Here is a 23,037-nt window from a genome sequence, read left to right as displayed (position 1 = left end):
GAAAATTTTTCTTAATTATTATATAATAGGCTAAAAGTTTATAAATGATGTAAAAAAAAATAGTTACATGTAAGAGAAGCTCATAATTAATTCTAAAGCTAAACGTTATAAGCATCCTTGAATAAAAAACATTTTAAATTCTTTTTAAAATCGTTTAAGTTATTTATTTCTCTTAAATGTAAAGGTAAAGAGTTCCAAAGTTGAGGCGCTGATACTGAGAACATATCCTGACGGCGGGTTCCAATCATTTTTAAAGAGGGAATAGTTAAAAGTTTATGGTTATTTGAACGTAAAGGACGTAAGGTATTGTATGGAATAAGTAGTTTATTTATAAATTGAGGTTCATTAGTGTCATAGTAAATCATATGATAGCACATGCCCCAAACTTCTGGCATTTAACCAATGTATATTACCAGGAGTAGTGCTATAAACATAGCTGATAAACTAATATAACCCCACATCAAAGATTACGTACATCCTTCTTGCCCTCTTCATCATTTCCCTGTTCCTTTATGGAGACACCAAAGAGCCTAGAGGAACACATTATCAATACTGTTTAATAAAGGTGGTTTTCCTATGAACTGTGTTGACCTATAATGCAAACAGAAGTGAACAGAAGAAACTAGAGTTCCCAAACCACCCTTCCACAATTAAGCATTACTGCTTACCTTACAGACAAAGAGGAGCAAATCTGCATGGCATGTGAAGTCCATTGATAGAAGAAAAAGAGCTAGCTTCTGCACAACTGAGATGCAGCGCTCATGGGAGAGAGTGAAGGGAAGTGGCTCCATATCTGGACTTTCTTTTGCTGTTGAAACCTCTGTATCCAAAGTAGAGCGAGGCCATTCTGCTGTTCGCCGAAGACGTATCAAATCTTTAAAGTGCTGTACAGAAAAAGCAAAGTTACTTTATTTAAAAATTTATATCCTGCATATCCAACAATTCTATATGGGTAACAAAGGAACGTACATAATGAAAACACAAAAAATACAATTTAAAATTTTGACAAACAATAACACTACACATCATCATACAAACTCTTAAAAAACAGGCATCACATTACAAAATGTTAAACCTCCCCCCCAAAAAAGCAGAGTTCTATACCCACCTGTAAAAGGTGTTCTCCAAGGACAGGAGGCATATATTCTTAAATGTGGGTGATGTCATCCATAGAGCTAGTGTGGACACTACCAAGTATACTGTCACTTTAAATCTCTTAGGCAGTGCCCTCACCGCACATGCGCAAGTTCCTTCCCACTTCACGCTGGAATGCGAGACCAACAATACAGTAGAAAAGCTATGAAGCCAGCTCAGGGGAAGTGGAGGGATGTGAAAATATATATCTGTTGTCCTCGGAGAACACCTGATACAGATAAGTAACTTTGCTTTTTCCACGGACAAGCAGGCATAATATTCTCACATGTGGGACTTTGTCAGGGTCGTGTTCAACATGGAAGCTAAAAATTAACTTAACAAGAGCCTGGCATAGAAAAGGGGCCGGAGGGTAAAGTTGGAATTCAAGTATTAAAAAGATTTTGCAGAACTGCTTACCCGAACCGGCTATACCTTTTGGAATTTTGATCCAAACAGTAATACATGGTGAAAGTATGGACAGACTGACTGTTTTGTAAATTTCAATAGAGGCAGAGGGGGTTGATATTTACAAGATGGTGAGAGTAAGAGTCCAACACCACCTCCAAGACCATCTGGGTGAGGTGTGTGTGACACAGGGTGGCAGCTAAAGCAGAGGCTTCAGGGCAGATCCAGGTTTCAGTTAGTGCTAGCAGGTGGAGCTTTCTATAGTCAAAGAGTAGAGATAAAGAGGTCGTGAATAAAGGTAAGTTTGTTGGAGATGGAGCAGGCATTCTACAGGGCACATGAGAAGGGCAGGAAGGAATGGGGAGGAGAGGAACAGAAATAAGATTGGTTAGATTGTGGTGTGATCCCCATGAGTAGCTGAGGGATGATTGGGAGGACTGGGATTAGGGTTGATGTTCCCAGTAGCGAGCAAGAGAAGGAATAGGAGAATACGAGTGAGTGTGGTAGAGGCATGGAGGCTATGGCATGGTCGATATGCATATAGGAAGAGTGGGGATCTCTGAAAGAAAGGGAGAGTGTTTGGTAGCCGTAGGGCTGAGAAAAGGGTGGGGGGAAGAGGTAGTGTGAGGTGGTAAAGCTGATAGAAGCATAAATAGGCTGAAAGCTGTAAGCAGGCACAGCAAGGACAGGGCGGGGAATCTAGAATGTCTCACCTATCTACTGTAAGAGAGCTTATTAGGTAGTTACATAATCTTTTTCCAGTGCAATAGGTGAGACATTCTAGACAACAGGGACGTAAAAAAGCAGTCCTCCACATAGTCAGGGTGGGCTTGCAGTGCCGGCCCTTAAGACCGAGTCCTGTCTTGCAGCAACATCCACTCTGTAGAATTTAGCAAACGTGTGAATAGACAACCACGTTGCCACCCTGAAAATCTCTTCAGGTGGAAAAGATCTGGCTTCGACCCACGAAGAAGCCACACTCTTGGTAGAATATGCCTTGACAGAAACAGGAGACTGTTTCCCAGAAAGAATGTAGGCTGATGAAATGGCTCTACAGATCCATCTGGGATTGTGTCCGTAGAAGAGGGAGCATCCCGCTTAATCGAACGAATCAGCATAAACAGATGGTCAGAGACGCGATACTCGTTAGTGACCTCCAAATAACGCAAGAGAACCCTGTGCATGTCTAGTTTCTTCAACAGGCAATTCTGTGTTCTGGAACCTGTCGGCTGAAAGGCAGGCAAACACTAAACTAAACTAAACCTTAAGCTTATATACCGCATCTTCTCTATAAATATGGAGCTTGATATAGTTTACAAAAATTAAAAGGGAAGTACAGTGAGAGTTGGTGGTAGGGGGAAGTAGAAATTTACATTTTTGAAAATAGCCAAGTTCTTAGATGTCTTCAGAATAGTTAGAAAGAGCCCAGGTTATGCAGCTGGGCAGGGAATTTAGTTTTGAAGTGATGAGATTTCCCTAATTTTCCAATATAGGGGAAAGATAATTTGAGCTTTTGGATAGATCTGATGATATCAGGTCTAACAGCATTCCAAAATATAGGAATTAAAGGGGGAAGAATGCCGGAAAGAATGCCAGGCATTGAAAGTTAGGCAGGCACATTTAAAGTAGACCCTGGAAATTACTGGGAGCCAGTGGAGTTAAGAACATAAGAAGCTGCCTCCGCTGGGTCAGACCAAAAGGTCCATCGCGCCCAGCAGCCCGCTCCCGCGGCGGCACATCAGGTCCATGACCTGTAAGGTGATCTTTGTCCAAACCCTTTAAATCTCCTTTATCTTTCTATCTGCACCCTTTCATAACCTATCCCTACCTCTATCTGTATCCCTCAATCCCCGTATCCTTCAGGAATTTATCCAATCCTTCTTTGAAACCCCTTAGTGTACTCTGTCCTATCACAACCTCCGGAAGCGCATTCCAGGTGTCCACCACCCTCTGAGTGAAAAAGAATTTCCTAGCATTTGTTCTAAACCTGTCCCCTTTCAATTTCTCAGAGTGCCCCCTTGTTCTTGTGGTTCTCACTAGGCTGAAGAATCTGTCCCTTTCTACCTTCTCTATGCCTTTCATGATCTTGAAAGTCTATCATGTCTCCTCTGAGTCTCTGCTTCTCCAGGGAGAAGAGCCCCAGCTTTTTCAACCTGTCAAAGGTTTTCCATACCTTTTATCAATTTCGTCGCTCTTCTCTGAACCCTCTCAAGTATCGCCATGTCCTTTTTGAGGTACGGTGACCAATATTGGACACAGTACTCCAGATGCGGGCGGACCATCGCACGATTCAGCGGCATGATCACTTCCTTCGTCCTGGTTGTAATACCCTTCTTAATGATACCCAACATTCTATTCGCTTTCTTTGAGGCTGCTGCACATTGTGCCGCTGGTTTCATTGTTGTATCCACCAGCACACCCAAGTCTTTTTCAAGGTTACTTTCCCCTAGCACTGATCCCCCCCCCATTTTGTATCTGAACATCGGGTTCTTTTTCCCTATATGCATGACCTTGCATTTCTCTATGTTAAAGTTCATTTGCCATTTATTTGCCCACTCCTCCAGTTTGTATAGGTCCCTTTGTAGGTCTTCACACTCTTCCGCTGTTCTGACCCTGCTACAGAGTTTAGTGTCATCCGCAAATTTTATAACTTCACACTTTGTCCCCGTTTCTAGTTCGTTTACAAATACATTGAACAACAACGGTCCAAGTTGTAGCAAGAGCAGCGAAATATGGTCAAATTTGCGCGGTATTCTAGATCTGCTGAAGTCTTTGAAGACTTTTCTTGGTTAAGACTTAAATAGACCAAATTGTAGTAGACCAGCCTCAAAAGAATGATTAATTGATTGAACAAGGACAGCAAAATGTTGCTGATAGAAACAGGATCTTACTTTCCTCAATATATGGAGGCTAAAAAAGCAATTTTTTTTTTTTTTACTAGAGAGAGTTAAGATGATCAGTAAATGAAAATGTTGAGTCTATAATGACGCCCAAAACTTTGCTTGAGAATTCAATCTGCAGTGAAGGTCCAGAAGGCAGTGGAATAAACGGAGGTAGCTGATCTAACTTTGGGCCAAGCCCAAGTAGTTTTCTTTTGGACTCATTCAGCTTCATTTGTACAGTAAAGGCCCAAGATTGAAATTTCATTATGCATTCTATAATATTCTTGGTGAGGTTAGTAAGATTCAAATCTATCTCGAGAAGGACGAAGCTGTCATCTGCATATATATATAGTGTTTCAAAGGGGGAGAGATTGAAAAGCTTCAAGGTGGACACATAGATTTGAAAAGAATAGGGGACAGAGGTGATCCCTGCGGGACTCCACATAACGGCTTCCAGGGTAATGACCTGGTGCCATTCATATTAACAGTGTATGAGCTAGATCGTAAGAATTTAGAGAACCAGTCTAAGACAGTAGAATCAATACCTATCTCAGAAACTTGGTAGATCAGAATGTCGAGGTGAACGACGTCAAAGGCCACAGATAGATCAAATTGTAATAGAATAGCAAACTTATTACAAGAATGTAGTTGCTAAACCTTTGAGATTAGTGAGACCAATACAGATTCGGTACTGAAGTTAGGTCCAAATCCATACTGGCAATAGAATGGTAATAGAATGGAAAATCTCTCTAAATATGATGAAAGTTGAGCAGATATGATAGACTAGCCCTGTACAACATACGGCCCATTTGCCGCATGCAGCCCAAAATGGCTCTCACTGCAGCCCGCGCCCAATTCAGCTCTCCCTACTGGCTGTCTTTCTCAGTTTCCCCCTCTGCGCCCTCCAGATTCCTCCCTTTAAAGCTAATTACGGCAGCCTGCAGAATGAACCTAGCAGGCTGCCGTCAGTTTCTGCAGCACGTTCCCTCTGCCGCGGTCCTGCCCCTGAGGAGGAAGGGTGGGACCGCGGCAGAGGAAATGGCCAATGGCAGCCTGCTAGGTTCAAATCAAGTACAAGTCTCCTCCCATTCCAGTCCATACAGGTGCATCCAACAGAAACAGATGCAGCATTGGTTAATGGAGACACATTTCATGTCTCCTGTCCAGTCAGTGTCCATTTTTGTTCCGTTTCCCCGTTTGGCCCTTTCCTTTCTTGCCGGTCCTTGCTCCGCCAGGACCTTTTTCATTTTTGCCGGTGACAAGCTCGTCCAGCACCCCGCCTTTTCTTACTCCATGCAGCCTCTTGCTCATCCTTTCACAGTTGCTTCTTTGTGGCATGCCTCTATTTACCCAACACTTACCACCTTAAGATCTCGACAACTCTCTGGTAATTCTTATTACCCAAACATTTATCACCTTAAGATCTCGACAACTCTTTGGTAATTCATATGTAACTCTTATGCTATTCCTGTAAACTTATATGTAATTTCTGAAAACTTTTATGTAATCCGCCTTGAACCGCGGATAGAAATCACTAATGTAATGTAATGTAATCTCACGTCCAGCCGCGGCTCCTTGCGGCTCAGCGCACCCAACAGCTCCAGCTGCTGCTGTTTCTTGGGGGCCATGTCACCAAGCGGCGGCTGGAAATGTCTCTTCTTGCCCAAGCCTCGGGCTCCTTCTCGCAGGGCAGCAACGCTTGGAAGTGGCCAACGGAGGCAGTAGAACGCCGGGCCACTTGCAGCTCTTTGCCCAGCTGGGCGGCGTAACAGGTGTGGGTGCCCCTGCGAATGCGCAATGTTGTGCAAGCACTGCAGCTCGTTCTTGGCCAAGTGTTCTTTCTTGACCCATAGCAGCTTGGCAAATTGGTCCTCATTGGGGCGCAGGCTGCCGCAATTAGCTTTGTGGTGTAAAACGACCTCTCGCTGGGTGCAGGAAGCAGTGGAGGTAAGGCCCTGCCCATCGCAAGGGCCCTAGCAGGACGCTGGATCTGGACACTGGGGGGGGGGAGGGGGGAGGAAGAGAGAGACAGAAAATGATCGAGGGGGGGAAGAGAGAAAAGGACCTTGATGAGGAGCAGGAAAACAGACTTGAAGACAGAGCAGATGCTGGAGTAGAGAGGGAATGACTCAAAATGTTATAAGGAAGATAGAGGGAGAAACCTGAAACAAAGGGGAGGCAGAAGAGAGAGGGGCAGATGTTGGACTTGGGGGTGTATAGAGGGAAGAGAGAGAAAAAGACTGCAGAGAGGTGGAAAGATTATGGACCAGGGAGGAAGGAAGGAGAAAGAGAGAAGCAGAGAAAGACCTGGAAGAAAGGAGAACAAATGCTGGACTAGGGGGGAGGGGGTTTGTAAGCAGAAGAAAGAGAGAGGCCTGGACCAAAGGGGAAAGACAGGAGGCAAATGCTGGACTATGGGAGGTGCAGTCAGAAGAGACAGAGAGCGGAGAGACCCTGAGGAAGAACAGAGAGATGGAACATCATAACAGAGGAAGAAGAGAGAGGGAGATCTGGAACAAAGGTAATGGTAGGTACAAAGAAAAACTGACACTGGATCTGGGAAGGGTAGGCAGAGGGAAAAGAGATAAGAGACCTGAACCCAAAGGGGATGGGGCTGGATTATGAAAAATGTTGGATGCACAGTCAGAAGGAATTCCAACCAGAAACTAATTAAATCACCAAACAACAAAGGTAGGAAAAAATTTAGTGATTGAAATGTGTCAGTTTTGAGAATTTATATCCACTGTGTGTATATGAAAAATGAAAAGAAAAAATTGCATTACAATTCGTAAAGGGGGCAGGATCTGGGGCAGAGCTTGGGTAGTTTTAGGGAAGAGCTTGGGAGGTCTGTGGTTGGAGGGTACTTAGCTCTCCTGCCCTCTTCCCTGCTGGCACACCCGTCTGGAAGGCCCCTGCACATGCATAGATGTCAATGTGATGATGTCACACTTGCGCATGATGTCATCATGGCAACATCCTCACACTTCTGGGTGCAAGCCATGGCCACTACCTGTGGTTCTCGCTATATTTTCTGACTTCGTTTCAGCCCCGGATCATTTTTGAGCTGTGCAGGCCTGTAACTCTAACATTTTGGTCAGGAGGGGAATGTTCGCTATGGGTCGGTAGCTAGACAGTGAGGAAGGGTCTAGGTCAACTTTTTTCAGTAGTGGGGTAAGAGCAATGTGGCCCATCTCTTCAGAAAATAGACCTGACAGTAAGGCAGAATTTATAACCTGAGTGGGAATTTTCTCATATAGGTATGAGGGAAATGGATCCAAGACAAATTTACAAGATCTTAATTTGTGATACAGTTTTGAAACCTGAGCCTCATATACATACTTGAAGGTCGCTCAGAATCTGTCTACTGGGGTAGAAGTGGTGTCACTAGGAACCAGAGAGTCATAAGAAACTAATGATGGAAAAGAGTTTCTTATAGTAGCAATTTTTGCTAGATCATCCGCTACTGGGGAGGAAGGATGTATAGATGAATCATTGTTAGAGTTAAGGAGAGCCAGATGTTAAATAGAGTACTACTTTGATTATTGGTTCTGGTAATTTTGTCACCGTAAAAATTTTTTCTAGTTTTCTTCAGTACTGTATTATAGAACCTGATACTTTCCTCCAAACACACTTCCTGATTGACATGGAAAGCCGAAACAACCTTCGGCAAGAAGGAAGGAACTGTCCACTCAGAAACCCTCACCTCTGAAATTCAGAGAAAGGGGTCTCGCAAATACAATGCTTGCAGTTCTGAAACCCTATGTGCAGAGATAATGGCTACCAGAAAAACAGTCTTGATCAGCAAGCCTAAGACGGAAGCATCCCAAAGAGGCTCAAAGGGAGCTTTGGTAAGGCTAACCAGAACCAAGTTAAGGTCCCAGGCTGGGAAAGTATGTTTAACTGGCAGACTGACACGAAGAGCCCCCTTCAAGAAATGAGCAACATCAGGATGCCACGCCAAAGAGGACTGACTGTCCTGGGATCCAAAACAGGACAGTCCGGTCGCCTGGACTCGCCACAGTGAGGCCTTTATCCGAACCAGCCTGAAGAAAGGCAAGAATCCGCAAGACCAGAGCCGAATAAGGGTCCATCTGGTCTTGGGCACACCAGTGTTAGAAAGTCTTCCATGCTTCAGCATAGGCAGAACCGTGGATGACTTGTTAGACTTGAAAAGCATATCAGCCACAAGGGCAGAATATCCATTATGCTCTAAGGCTGCGTGCTCAACAGCAAAGTGATCTGGATCGTCCAAGGCCACCGGACCCTGAGAGAGATGGTTTGGATAGGTGCTTAGGCGCAGGCTGTGACCAAGGCACAGACTGATCAGATCTGCGTACCATAGTATTTGAGACTAATCTGGAGCCAACAGAATGAAGCAATCCTCTGAATGATATGGCCGATAATGGACCAAGGAGGAAAGTTGTACAGAAGGACTCCCGGAGGCCACGGTTGCACCAAAGCATTAAGCTCCTCGCTTCCTGGTTTGGATCTTTGACGAAGAAGTGCTTCACCTTCTTGTTTCTTGCCGTGACCATGAGGTCAAAACAAGGCTGCCCCTAGCGTCTTCCAATCGCTTGGAACTCCTCCGGGGAGAGGACCAACTCACCCGGATCCAGAATCTGTCTGCTGAGGAAATCTGCTTTAACTTTGTCCACTTCTGCCACATGTACTGCCATCAGCGCCAGGGAAATAGCTCTAGCACTCTTCAAAGGACCTTCCAGAGAGCAAAACTGCTCAGAAACCATAAAACTCATATCCGGATGCCAGGGAAAGGTCGCAGAGCTGTCTGAGTCACGAAGTTCAATTCCTGCAAAGATTCAGTAATAAGATCAGGCAGAGCTGCAAACTCAAATAAGCGCAGGACAGTAAGATCACCACCAGGATCCGGAGCACACAAGCCCAGATCCCCTGATCTGGGAAGGGCTAAACTGTCAAACAACGGATCAGCTCCTGATTGGTGAGGCCGGACTTTAAACAGGAAGAGGCGGTCGGAGCATACCGTGAGTGATTTCCATCACTTGCCGGCACTCCAGCTGCCCTCTCCTGCTTCCCCTTCACGGTTGGAAAATACTGCGAATGACCAGGACCGCGAACCATGGACTGTGAATTTGCGGGGGAACATTGTATAGGGAAAAGAGAGGGCTCAGGACAGAGCCTCAGGGTATGCCAATAGACAGCGGGACGGCAGCGGCGGAGGATCCATTGTAACATACGCTGAAGGTACGACGAGAGAGATAGGAAGAAAACCAGGAGAGATCAGAACGAGGAATCACAGCGAGGAAAAAGTGTCGAGAAGGAGGCGGTGATCAATAGTGTCAAAGGCAGCAGACAGAAGAATGAGGATAGAGTAGACCTAATACAGGATTATAAAATTAAAGAAAGTTACAATACTCAGGATTGGAACAGTCCAACCCCCTCCCACATTCCACAGATAAGTTTCTATGGTAACAGTCCCTCAAGCTTTAACTTACAGGTCAATTAATGTCATACTCCACATGTTGTATCTGGATTTTCCAAAATCTAAATTTTATAGTATTCAATAGTTTTCTAAAACATTTTTATGTTTTATTATCACCTACACACACACACAATCACACAATTCACGCTCTGGGATCCCAGCCATATATAACATTCATATTTCACATATATGATTATTATTAAAGTACATATAAACTGTCTGTACTCAGGAATGTGAAATTCTAAATCTTCCTTCCAACCACCACAAGCCAGAGGCTCCTACTATTCCCCTGGGCATGGTAGTTTGAACAAAGAACACCAAGGCTTTCAGGCGGGAAACTGAAATGTGTTTTCACTGGACAAAGAGAGGAGATAGAAAAAGAACACTTATAATTGTAACACTTCTACAAATGTTTTATATATGCAGCCAATTATAGTTTTGCTTATCCAGCAATTTATATAAATACTGAATATTATGATGATTATTCTTACTATTAATTCCTAGTATTTTTCTGGTTCTGGCTACAATCCATATTCATTTTTTTAATCTCTCTTAATAGGGCGTTAGCCTTATCTACCACAAGTGCATTGCTAACTAGGTTGCCCCAAATCATATGAAAAGTAAGGGCCTGATTCTCTAAAAGTGCGTCCCGATTTTAGGCAGCTGTAGGCGTCCTACAGCTGTCTAATCAGCCAATCGGGATGCACGTTTTTAAAAAAAAAAATGCTCCCCAGGCAGGACGCCTATATTGAAGGCGAGGTCCACAAGACACCTAGGCCCTGATTCTGAATAGGACGCCCGGGAGAGGCGTTCTATTCAGAATCGGCCTAAACTAAACCCCGATTCTGTAATCGGCGTCCATGTTACAGACACGGGTTAGAGAAACGGGTTAGATTAGACACGGTCCGCTACACTTATCGCGGCAAAGGATCTCTCTGCCGCTATAAGTATAGCGGGCCGCGGCCCCTTGACCAGGAGGGTGCCCAAACCCTCTGCCCGAAGATGCACCCCCCCCCGACACTAACGACCGCCCCCCCAACACTACTGACCGCCCCCCCCCGACAATATCGATAGCTGGCAGGAGGGTGCCCAATCCCTCCTGCCCTAAGATGCACCCCCCCCGGCGCGCACCCTCCCCAAACCTCCACTCCACCAAACCTGTTCTTAGATGGGTCTTGCACGTCTTGAACCGGCAGGCACGCCTCGTCGAAATGAAGCGGGCCCGCCCCTTCCCGGCCCATCCCGCCGAAGCCTAAGGCCTGATTGGCCCAGGCTCTAGAAGCCTAGACCAATCAGGCCTTAGGCACAGCGGGTCCGCCCATCCCCACTAAGTCTAAGGTCTGATTGGCCTTAGATTAAGTGGGGATGGGCGGACCCACTATGCCTAAGGCCTGATTGGTCCAGGCTTCTAGAGCCTGGGCCAATCAGGCCTTAGGCTTCGGCGGGATGGGCCGGGAAGGGGCGGGCCCGCTTCATTTCGATGAGGCGTGCCTGCCGGCTCAAGACGTGCAAGACCCATCTAAGAACATGTTTGGTGGAGTGGAGGTTTGGGGGTGGTGCGTCTTCGGGCAGGAGGGATTGGGCACCCTCCTGCCAGCTATCGGTAATGTCGGGGGGGGCGGTCAGTAGTGTCGGGGGGGCAGTCGTTAGTGTCGGGGGGGTGCGTCTTCGGGCAGAGGGTTTGGGCACCCTCCTGGTCAGGGGGCCGCGGCCCGCTATACTTATAGCGGCAGAGAGATCCCTTGCCGCGATAAGTATAGCAGCCGCATCTACTTACAATGTAGGCCATCATTTTGCTGGCCTACATTTTAAGCTTCTCCTCTACTAGGGAGACGCATAGGGCCGCCTAGGTTCAGCCTAAGGCCCGCCTAAGGCCCTTAGACGAGCTTAGGCATCTTGCGGGTCTCCCTAGGCTCCCGGAGGTGCCTTCAGGTTTGCCTGGGGAGCATTTTTTTTTTTTTAAACGTGCATCCCGATTGGCTGATTAGACAGCTGTAGGACGCCTAAAATCGGGATGCACTTTAGAGAATCAGGGCTTAAGTGTCTTTATTTATACTTGCATGTATCAAACAAAAATTATCCATCCCAGGACGGCCTGCTGTGCCCTGCACCAGTAAGTGCCTACTCACTTAACAGAAGGGGAGACTACTTCAGGGACGGCCTTGAGCTCCAATAAAAATTATGCTGACTGGCCAACAGGTACCCAAAAGGAATTGGCCAGTCAGCTACAGACCAAAGTCTGTGAATTCTCAAGCAGGCAGAGCTCCAAATTTGCTTCAAACGCAAAAATATCCGCAAAGAGGATAAAACTACGTCAAATTTAAAATAATAAATTGAGGAGAGCAAAACACACACATCTGTAGTCATGCGTGCAGAAGGAAAAGACTGTAGAGGATGCTAAACTGGACTGGGAAGTGCACTGGAGGCAGAGTGAAAAATCCAGAGTGGATTCCTTCTGCCGCATGCGGGTATGGGGAAATAACCCTATTGTCTAGAACAGGGGTGCCCACAAGAGGTCGATCGCGATCGACCAGAAGATTGCAAAGGCAATACGAGTCGATTGCAGAGCCCATTGCATTCTCCCTGTTCCCCAACGCAACAACAGGTCAGCAGCGACTGCAGAAGCGCCGAGCACACCAGCCTTCCCCCCCCCCCCACCCCGATGGTGGCTTGGGGGGCCTGTTTCCAGACGACAGCCCCAGTGGTGGCTTGGGGAGAAAGAAAAGACAGAGAGAAAGAAAGGGGAGACAGACAAAGAAACACAGAGAAAGAAAGTGGGGGCAGGGAGACAGAAAGAAAGACAGAGACAGAAAGAAAGGGGGCAGGGAGACAGAAAGAGACAGAGAGAAAGAAGGGGGGAAGGGAGGACAAAGAAAGAAAGGGGACAGGGAGACAGAAAGAAAGACAGAGAGACAAAGAAAGACAGAGAAAGAAAGAAAGGGGGCAGGGAGACAGAAAGAGACAGAGAGAAAGAAAGAGGGGCAGGGAGGAGAAAGAAAGGAAAGCAGGGAGACAGAAAGAAAGGGGGCAGGGAGACAAAGAAAGAGATAGAGAGAAAGAAAGAAAGGGGGCAGGGAGACAGAAAGAAAGAAAAGGGGATGGGGCAGGGAGAGAGGAAGAAAAAGTTGGGGGAGGGAATGGAGTGTGTTGGGTAGCAGGGGGCAGGCAGGGAGAGAGGAAGAAAAAGTTGAACTCATGGAAGGACAGAAATGTTGGTTGGGGAATGGAATGAGATATGGAGGAGACAAAGCATGCAAGAGGCAGAAAGGGAAGAAATATTGGATGCAGAGGCAGAAGTGCAATCAGAGATGCATGAAATCAACAGAGAACAAAGGTAGGAAAAATGATTTTATTTTCAATTTAGTGATCAAAATATGTCCATTTTGAGAATTTATATCTGCTGTCTATTTTGCACTAAGGCCCTCTTTTTACTAAATCGCAGTAGTGGATTTTAGTGCAGGGAGCCTATGAGCATCCCTTAGTAAAAAGGGAGGGGTATATTTGTCTATTTTGTATAGTTGTTATTGAGGTGAAATTGCACATTTTAAATAATAACTTTATTCTTTTATACCGCCATAACCAAAAATTCTAGACAGTTTACACTAAAAAGAGCTGGACAATCAGTGAAATACAATAATACAGTAAAAAATACAAATATTTGTAAAATATAATTTCAATAATAAAACTCACTAAGTAATAAACTTATCGAACAAAGTGGTCTTAATTAATTTCCGAAAACAGCAATAGGATAACAGCTTGCTGAATACATTTACCTAACCAAGATTATTGCCTACCAGCTTGAAATGCTAGGGTCCTATCTAAGAAGGTCTTATATCTACACCCATTAATTTTTGGATAAGCAAATAAGTAGAAGTTTCTAGTTTCTCTTGATGGTCTATGCAACACAAAATGAGGAAAAAGGTAAGCTGGAGACAATCCCAATATTAGCTTAAAGCAGATACAGGAATATTTGAATACTCTTGCCTCCAAAGGCAGGCAATGAAGTAAACGATAATATGGACTAATATGGTCATTCTTTAAACCAAAAATCAATCGAACAGCTGTATTCTGAATTATCCTTAATTTCCTTAGAATTTTTTTGGGTGCTCCTAAATAGATGATGTTACAATAGTCTAAAATAGATAAAACTAAGGCCTGCACCAATAGTCTGAATGATAAAGGATCAAAATATTTTTTTATGGTTCTTCATTTCCACAATGTGAAAAAGCATTTTTGTACCACTAAGTTCGTGTGTTCTGCTAGTGTTAAATGTTGGTCTAGTGCAGGGGTGTCCAATGTCGGTCCTCGAGGGCCGCAGTCCAGTCTACTCACATTTAAAACTCTCATTTTTCAAACTCCTGCTTTTATCCATAGAGTCTTAATTCCATATTCCACTATTAGAACATTGAGATCACAGGACCAACATTTATTAACCATTCCTTCTTTAAAAATCATCAATACTAGACGTCTTACTATCTTCTCGGTGACAGCTCCTCAATCCTGGAATGATCTTCCAACATATATAAGAGAAGAAAAGAATCTAGACAAATTTAAGAGTAAGCTTAAAAGTTTCCTTTTTAATGATGCTTTTAGCGATTAACGATCTTTTACTATCATATTTTTAGTAATTTTCCCCCCCCTATGTTATTACCTTTTTTTTTTTTTTTTTTTAATATACATTGTAACCATTAATGAACTTCCCTTTTGTTTCTAAACAATGTCCAATAATCTATGTTTATTTTAACATTGTGATTTGTGTTTGTAACAGTATTTATTTATATAATATTTTACCTATGTTTTATAACTACGTGTTTTATTTTGTACATCGCCTTGAATTTTGATATGGCGATTAATCAAACTATTTAATAAACTTGGAAACTTTTCAGGATTTCCCCAATGAATATGCATGAGATCTATTTGCATGCACTGCTTTCAATGCATATTCATTGGGGAAATCCTGAAAACCCGACTGGACTGTGGCCCTCGAGGACCGACATTGGACACCCCTGGTCTAGTGTGACTCTCAGAATTTTGATAGATTTAATAATTGGGTAGTCATGACCATTACGATGAAGCGATGAGTTTGTTATTTTGTCGTTGGGACTAGCCAAGAAAAGTTTGGTCTTTTCCATATTGAGTTTTAGTTTGAAATTAATTGTCCACTGTTCTATCTGAGTCATAATAGAAGATATCTGGTTTAAAATTTCAGTGGTAAAATTATTTAGAGGGATTAAAATAGAAATGTCATCTGCGTATATATAAAATTTTACATTTAAACTCTGTAATAAATGTCCTAAAGAGGAAATGTAGATGGTGAATAAGGTAGGCGATAGCGGAGAACCTTGGGGCACATCAGATGGGTTGCTCCATGAATGAGAATAGTTACCATTGCAAATCACTTGATAAGATCGTTTCTTCAAAATACCTTGAAACCAGTTCCAGACCCTTCCTGAAAGTCCTATTGTGTTTAAACAATTCAACAATATTTCATGATCTACTAGATCAAAGGCACTACTAAAGTCTAGCTGAAGAATTAAGGCACTAGTGCCTTTGCTAAATAGACCATGTAGATAATCAAGCATTGAAGTTAAGATGGTCTCCGTACTATATCCTCTGCCTTGACCTCTTTGAAAAAAACACCCCAAATATAAATGATAATTAACATTTTCTCTGCAAACAGTGTGCTTTGTGTTTTTTAAAATTTTATTGTTGGTAGATCATTTTGACTTGGTCATTTTAAAAGCAGCTTGCAAGTCAAAAAAGTGTGGGCACCCCTAGTCTAGAATGTCTCATCTATTGCACTGGAATAAATATTTTAAATGAATTAATACCTGGCAAAACCCCAAATAGTAAAACATATGATGTGCTGCTTATCCTAGGACTAAGGAGTGGATTTCCCCAAAGTCCTTCTTAATAATAGCTTATGGACCATGGCAATCTGCTCATGAATGGAGGAATGAGACCCGCAGCACGAGAGGGTGGAGAAGGACTGATCCCGCAGGGGCACAAGATCTCATTGTTGCCACCGTTTCTAGTAGTGCCTCTCTGTCCAGCTGAAGCCGCTGCCGTAGAAATGGGAAGCAAGGCTGCCGAAATTTCAGCGAGTAATCCTACTGAAGAGGTAGTTATGGTAGATGAGCTTCTATCGACGGAGACCATCCCAGGGGAACTGACACCACTCAAGTGAGGTGACTTTGGAAGCAATTTGGAGAATGCTCCAGAGGCTGGACGCAGCAACCCTGAAAACATCTAATGAGGTAAAGGCCCTGGGGGGGAAAAATTGATGACATTTCTAAGATCCTTGAGACTAAGACCGAAACAAAAAATTCAATTACAAAAATACAGATAGAAAAATTCAGTCCTTACAAGATTTTAAGATCATGGCGATTAAAGATAATATGTGGGTAATAATCAAAAAAACAAACAAACGTCTAAAAAGTGTCCTAAATGGCTACTTGGACGATCAAAAAGCCTGATCGTCCAAGTGAAAGGGAAACAGCCAGCCAGAGAGGAAGTGGGACCACTGGACGACGGAGACAGGAAAGGAGCGATAATAGAGGAAAAAGAGATAGCTGACAGGTTAAACGAATTCTTCTCGTCAGTCTTCACCAGAGAGGACACATCCAATATTCCGGAACCCGAGGTAATTATAAACGGAGAACACGATGAAAGGCTGGTACAACTAGAGGTAAGCAAAGAGGATGTCCTCAGACAGATAGACAGACTGAAGAGCGACAAATCACCAGGCCCGGACGGCATCCACCCAAGGGTACTAAAAGAACTGAGAAACGAAATAGCAGGGACATTTCGCCAAATATGCAACCTCTCCCTAAAGACAGGGGAGATCCCAGAGGACTGGAAAATAGCAAATGTCACGCCCATCTTTAAGAAGGGATCAAGGGGTGACCCGGGAAACTATAGGCCTGTAAGCTTGACCTCAGTTCCAGGGAAGATGATGGAAGCAATGGTAAAGGACAAAATCTGCGAACACATAGAAAACAATGGACAACTGAAGGCGAGTCAGCATGGCTTCTGCAAGGGAAGGTCATGCCTCACGAACTTGCTGCACTTCTTTGAGGGAATAAACAACCAGATGGATAAGGGGGAATCCATAGACATCATTTACCTTGACTTCCAAAAAGCCTTCGACAAGGTACCTCACGAGCGGCTACTTAAAAAGCTGTGGAACCATGGGGTGCAAGGGGATATCTACCGATGGATCAAACACTGGTTGGCAGGCAGGAAACAGAGGGTTGGAGTGAAAGGCCAATACTCAGACTGGCAATGGGTCACGAGCGGAGTTCCACAGGGGTCAGTGCTGGGACCTCTACTGTTCAATATATTTATCAACGATCTGGAGGCGGGGACAAAATGTGAGGTTATCAAATTTGCCGATGACACCAAACTCTGCAGCAGGGTTAGAAACACGGAAGACTGTGAAGACCTGCAAAGAGACCTAACGAGACTGGAAGACTGGGCAAAAAAGTGGCAAATGAGTTTTAACGTAGAGAAATGCAAGGTCATGCATGTAGGGAAAAAGAACCCGATGTTCAGCTACAAAATGGGGGGAACACTGCTAGGGGTGAGTACCCTTGAAAGGGACCTGGGGGTGATGGTCGACACATCACTGAAACCATCGGCGCAATGTGCGACAGCCTCAAAGAAAGCAAACAGAATGCTGAGCATCATCAAAAAGGGTATCACAACCAGGACGAAGGAAGTCATCATGCCGCTGTATCGCGCAATGGTACGCCCGCACCTGGAGTACTGTGTTCAATACTGGTCGCCGTACCTCAAGAAGGACATGGCGATACTCGAGGGAGTGCAGAGGAGGGCGACTAAACTGATAAAAGGTATGGAAAATTTTGCATACGCCGACAGGTTAAAAATGCTGGGGCTGTTCTCCCTAGAGAAGAGGAGACTTAGAGGGGACATGATAGAAACCTTCAAAATCCTTAAGGGCATAGAGAAAGTGAATAAGGATAGATTCTTCAAACTGTGGGGAGCCACAAGAACTAGGGGTCACTCGGAGAAATTGAAAGAGGACAGGTTTAGAACAAATGCTAGGAAGTTCTTTTTTACTCAGAGGGTGGTGGACACATGGAATGCGCTTCCGGAGGATGTGATAGGCCAGAACTCTGTACAGGGGTTCAAGGAGGGTTTAGATAGGTTCCTGGAGGATAGGGGGATTGAAGGGTACAGATATAACTTGAGGTAGGTTATAGAAGTGGACAGAAACCACTTCACAGGTCGCAGACCTGATGGGCCGCCGCGGGAGCGGACCGCTGGGCGAGATGGACCTCGGTCTGACCCAGTGGAGGCAACTTCTTATGTTCTTATGTTCTTAAGTACCCATAACCAAAGCTGGTTTTTAGACGTATCTAAAAACAGCTTAGGCCTTTCCCCTACCTCTAGACGCACAGAGAGAAAAGAGGTGTGTTTAGAGAACGGGAAAGGGCGGGCAGTGGGCGGGAGGTGGGCCGACCTACACCTAGGTGTACAACAGGTATAACCAAAACATTTACAGGTTGCCTAGTCGGCACTCAGACCTTTTTGACTTAGACGTAGTCAAACCAGGTCTAAGTGCCGAAAAAGTGCCGGGCCGCTGGCGCCATCAGTTCAGCGGCCCGGCAACCTACCCACCGCAACCCTCGCGGCAGGAGAGATGCCTCATCTCCCTTACCGCGATGCCATCACTCCTCTACCCGAACTGCCGCGACCTGCAGTTCCGGTAGAGGAGTGATGGCATCGTGGTAGGGGAGATGAGGCATCTTTCTTACCGCGATCCATCACCCCCCCTCGCAATTAACATCGGGCCAGGAGAGAACCCAGGCTCTCCTGGCACTGGCAATCCCCCTCCCCCAACGATCGCCCCCCCCCAGAACCCCCGATCGCCCGCCACGCCAACCCGTGACCTCACGACCCTCCCATTCCCACCCCCCTTCCCCGTACCTTTTCAAAGTTGGCCGGACAGACAGGTGCCAAACCCGCCCGTCCGGCAGGCAGCCGACTCCAGAATGGGGCCGGATTGGCCCAGCCATCCCAAAGCCCCGCCCACAGGTGGGGCCTAAGGCGCCTGGGCCAATCAGAATAGGCCCGGGAGCCTTAGGCCCCTCCTGTGGGTGGGGCCTTAGGCACATGGCCGGGGGGTCGCCGGGGCCAGGAGGGTTTGGGCTCCCTCCTGGCCCGATCGTACTCGGCCGGGGGGGGGGGGGGCACGATCTCCGGGGGTGCCGGGGCTGCCGTGGGGCAAGAGGGCTTGGGCTCCCTCTTGCCCCGATGTTGTCGGGGTTGGGGGGGGTTGGCGGTTCGACATGGCAGGAGGGCTTGGGTACCCTCCTGCCTGGATCGTTGTGGGGGGATGGATTCTGTAACTGGTGTTGTTTTTGACAGACACCAGCTTTTAGGCGAAGGCCTGGCTCCTCCTTCGCCTAAAAGCCCTTCTGTTGGACGTTTGGCGATTAGGCGTTTTTTTGTTTCATTATGGCTAAAAAGTGTAGACGTCGTGTGGGTGTACTTTTAGACGTAGTGGTGATTGGGCGTTTAGGCAGAGGAAGGCCATAATCAAAACAAGGACGTTTGGTTTGTTTATGGACACTTTCCCTGCTTCTGCTTTGAACGTTTAAGGACTTAGGCCAAAAAGGGACTTAGATGTTTTTTTTTATTATGCCCCTCCATGGCTATACACAAGAAAATAAAAAATATTGAAAACTTTAACAAAAAATTAAACATGAGAATTCTTAACTTCCCTAAGACTTCAGGGCTGACATGTTTTAAAATTATCTTGTGGAAATATTAAAATATACCTCTCACTGTATTCCCCCATTAAACAAGATTTACTATCTTCCTTGCAATAACCAAACTATCCCAAGAAACCTTGGAGGGAGAAAACATTCAAACTACTCAATTTGACTTGCAAAATATATCACACATCCTGGAAGAGCCCATTTTAGACACATCAGCTAGAACAACACTTCTGGTACCTTTTGTCTTTCAACAAGACTTAGGGCTCCTTTTACAAACCTGCTATTGCGGTTTTAGCGCGCAATGAATTGCCGTGCGCGCTAGACGCTAACGCCAGCATTGAGCTGGCGTTAGTTCTAGCCGTGTAGCGTGTGCTAAAATGCTGCGTGCGCTAAAAACGCTATCGCAGCTTAGTAAAAGGAGCCCTTAGATGCATTATGAAATAGTATTTTCGATCCTCAAAAAATTTATTTCATGCTAAGAGGATACGGGCATACCAGGATGTTACCAAATCTACTCAAGAATGAACATAAGAACATAAGAAGTTGCCTCCACTGGGTCAGACCAGAGGTCCATCTCGCCCAGCGGTCCACTCCTGCGGCGGCCCATCAGGTCCACGATCTGTGAAGTGGTTTCTGACCACTTCTATAACCTACCTCAAGTTCTATCTGTACCCCTCTATCCCCTTATCCTCCAGGAACCTATCCAAACCTTCCTTGAACCCTGTACCGAGTTCTGGCTTATCACTTCCTCCGGAATCGTGTTCCATGTGTCCACCACCCTCTGGGTAAAAAAGAACTTCCTAGCATTTGTTTTAAACCTTTCCCCTTTCAATTTCTCTGAGTGACCCCTAGAGCTTATGGCTCCCCACAGTTTGAAGAATCTGTCCTTATTTACTTTCTCTATGCCCTTTAGGATTTTGAAGGTTTCTATCATGTCCCCTCTAAGTCTCCTCTTCTCCAGGGAGAACAGCCCCAGCATTTTTAACCTGTCAGCGTATGAAAAATTTTCCATACCTCTTATCAGTTTAGTCGCCCTCCTCTGCACTCCCTCGAGTACCGCCATGTCCTTCTTGAGGTATGGCGACCAGTATTGAACACAGTACTCCAGGTGCGGGCGCACCATTGCACGATACAGCGGCATGATGACCTCCTAAGTCCTGGTCGTGATACCTTTTTTGATGATGCCCAGCATTCTGTTCAAGTTTCAAGTTTCAAAGTTTCAAGTTTTATTTCACATTTGATGAATCGCCTAATTCGAAATTCTAGGCGATGTACATAATAATATAATATAGAAACTTTAACCTAATTACAAAATCTATTAAGACTCACATGAAAGATAGGGAAGGAGGGTAAAGTTACAATGTGGGAGAAGAAAAAAACAAAAAACCAGGAAAGAACGAAAGGTAGGGTAAAATTTATGAATAAAAATTTATGCGTAAAAATTTATGCATTAAAATTGATTAAAGGCGTCCTTTAGTTAAATTATAAATCAAAGGCGTCCTTAAATAAATAAGATTTTAAAAGCTTTTTAAATGTTAGGATATCACTTTCAATTCTGATTGCTTTCTTTGAAGCTGTCGCACACTGCGCCGATGGTTTCAGTGATGTGTCGACCATCACCCCCAGGTCCCTTTCAAGGTTACTCACCCCTAGCAGTGTTCCCCCCATTTTGTAGCTGAACATCGGGTTCTCTTTCCCTACATGCATGACCTTGCATTTCTCTACGTTAAAATTCATTTGCCACTTTTTTGCCCAGTCTTCCAGTCTCGTTAGGTCCCTTTGCAGGTCTTCACAGTCTTCCGTGTTTCTAACCCTGCTGTAGAGTTTGGTGTCATCAGCAAATTTGATGACCTCACATTTTGACCCCGTCTCCAGATCGTTAATAAATATATTGAACATTAGAGGTCCCAGCACCGACCCCTGTGGAACTCCGCTCGTGACCCATTGCCAGTCTGAGTATTGGCCCTTTACTCCAACCCTCTGTTTCCTGCCTGCCAACCAGTGTTTGATCCATCGATAGATATCCCCTTGCACCCCGTGGTTCCACAGCTTTTTAAGTAGCCGCTCGTGAGGTACCTTGTCGAAGGCTTTTTGGAAGTCAAGGTAAATAATGTCTATGGGGTCCCCCTTATCCATCTGGCTGTTTATTCCCTCAAAGAAATACAGCAAGTTCGTGAGGCACGACCTTCCCTTGCAGAAGCCATGCTGGCTCGCCTTCAGTTGTCCATTGTTTTCTATGTGTTCGCAGATTGTGTCCTTTACCATTGCTTCCATCATCTTTCCCGGAACCGAGGTCAAGCTCACAGGCCTGCAGTTTCCCGGGTCACCCCTTGATCCCTTCTTAAAGATGGGCATGACATTTGCTATTTTCCAGTCCTCTAAGACAAGAGACTAAAATCTTTGGGGGTTTCATTTCTATTAGCTTACCCTTGTAAGTGTATTATAAAATACAGTAAAACCTTGGATTGCAAGTAACATGGTTTGCAAGTGTTTTGCAAGACAAGCAAAACATTTGATTAAATTTTAACTTGATATACAAGCAATGTCTTGCAATACAAGTACATACAGTATACACTTCTCCCTCCATATTCACTGTGATAGGGGATTAACAGACCCACGAATACAGAAAAACCACAAATAACTTTTTCATATGTTATTCGCTGTTTTCTACTAAAAATCATCATGAATATGATGAAACCGCGAACAACATGGTGGGAGACCTGGCCTGTTCCTGAAGGAGAGGCAAAACACGGTGAAGAAAGTGCTGGGAATCAGCTATTTTCTCTATAAACGCTTGGAATCAGCGATTTCTCTATGCAAGCTGACTGAGGGGGAGGAGCCAGCAAGCCAAAAACCGTGAATAATCAAAACCGCGAATATGGAGGGAGAAGTATACACACATCACAACTGAGCCGATGATTCTTCTCTCTCTAACGCTGCAAGAGTGTAGTGACTGTTCTAAACAAGCATATACAATACAGTATACATGCTTATACATCATCACAACTGGGCCGATGGTTCTTATCTCTCTGACGCTGCGGGAGTGTAGTGATGGTTCTAAATAAGCGAAGTCTTGCAATACAAGTACGTATAGTATTTTCTATTAAAGTTTTGGGGTTGTGGAATGAATCGTCTGAGTTTCCATTATTTCCTATGGGGAAATTCGCTTTGGTGTACGAGTGCTTTGGATTACAAGTATGCTTCCGGAACTAATTATGCTCACAAACCAAGGTTTTACTGTATATTCAAGTTAAATGTATTTTTCTTCCCAGAGCAGTTGAAGGCTTTTCTGGAGCTAAAAAGAATTGCTCTAAACTGACTGAATGAAAAGAAAATGCAGAATGCCAGTGCTAAGCTTGTTCCTATAATTTTATTTTTCTTCATTGTTTAAAGCAGGGATAGGGAACTCCGG

General features: G+C 44.8%; 1 protein-coding gene across 4 annotated transcripts in view; it reads right to left on the bottom strand.

The window, feature by feature from the left end:
* BIRC6 (baculoviral IAP repeat containing 6) overlaps positions 1-23,037 on the bottom strand; it is a 1,530,571-nt gene that overhangs the window by 701,325 nt on the left and 806,209 nt on the right. For all 4 annotated transcript variants that reach the window (XM_033935681.1, XM_033935678.1, XM_033935679.1 and 1 more), the window contains one exon: positions 669-884. In XM_033935681.1, the coding sequence (XP_033791572.1) occupies positions 669-884 (216 nt within the window). The remainder of the gene's footprint in view (positions 1-668; positions 885-23,037) is intronic.

The sequence above is a fragment of the Geotrypetes seraphini genome, chromosome 3, assembly GCF_902459505.1.
Source record: "Geotrypetes seraphini chromosome 3, aGeoSer1.1, whole genome shotgun sequence".
Lineage (NCBI taxonomy): Eukaryota > Metazoa > Chordata > Amphibia > Gymnophiona > Dermophiidae > Geotrypetes > Geotrypetes seraphini.
The sequence above is the reverse complement of the archived record's forward strand: the minus strand, read 5'-3'. Positions and strand labels throughout refer to the sequence as shown.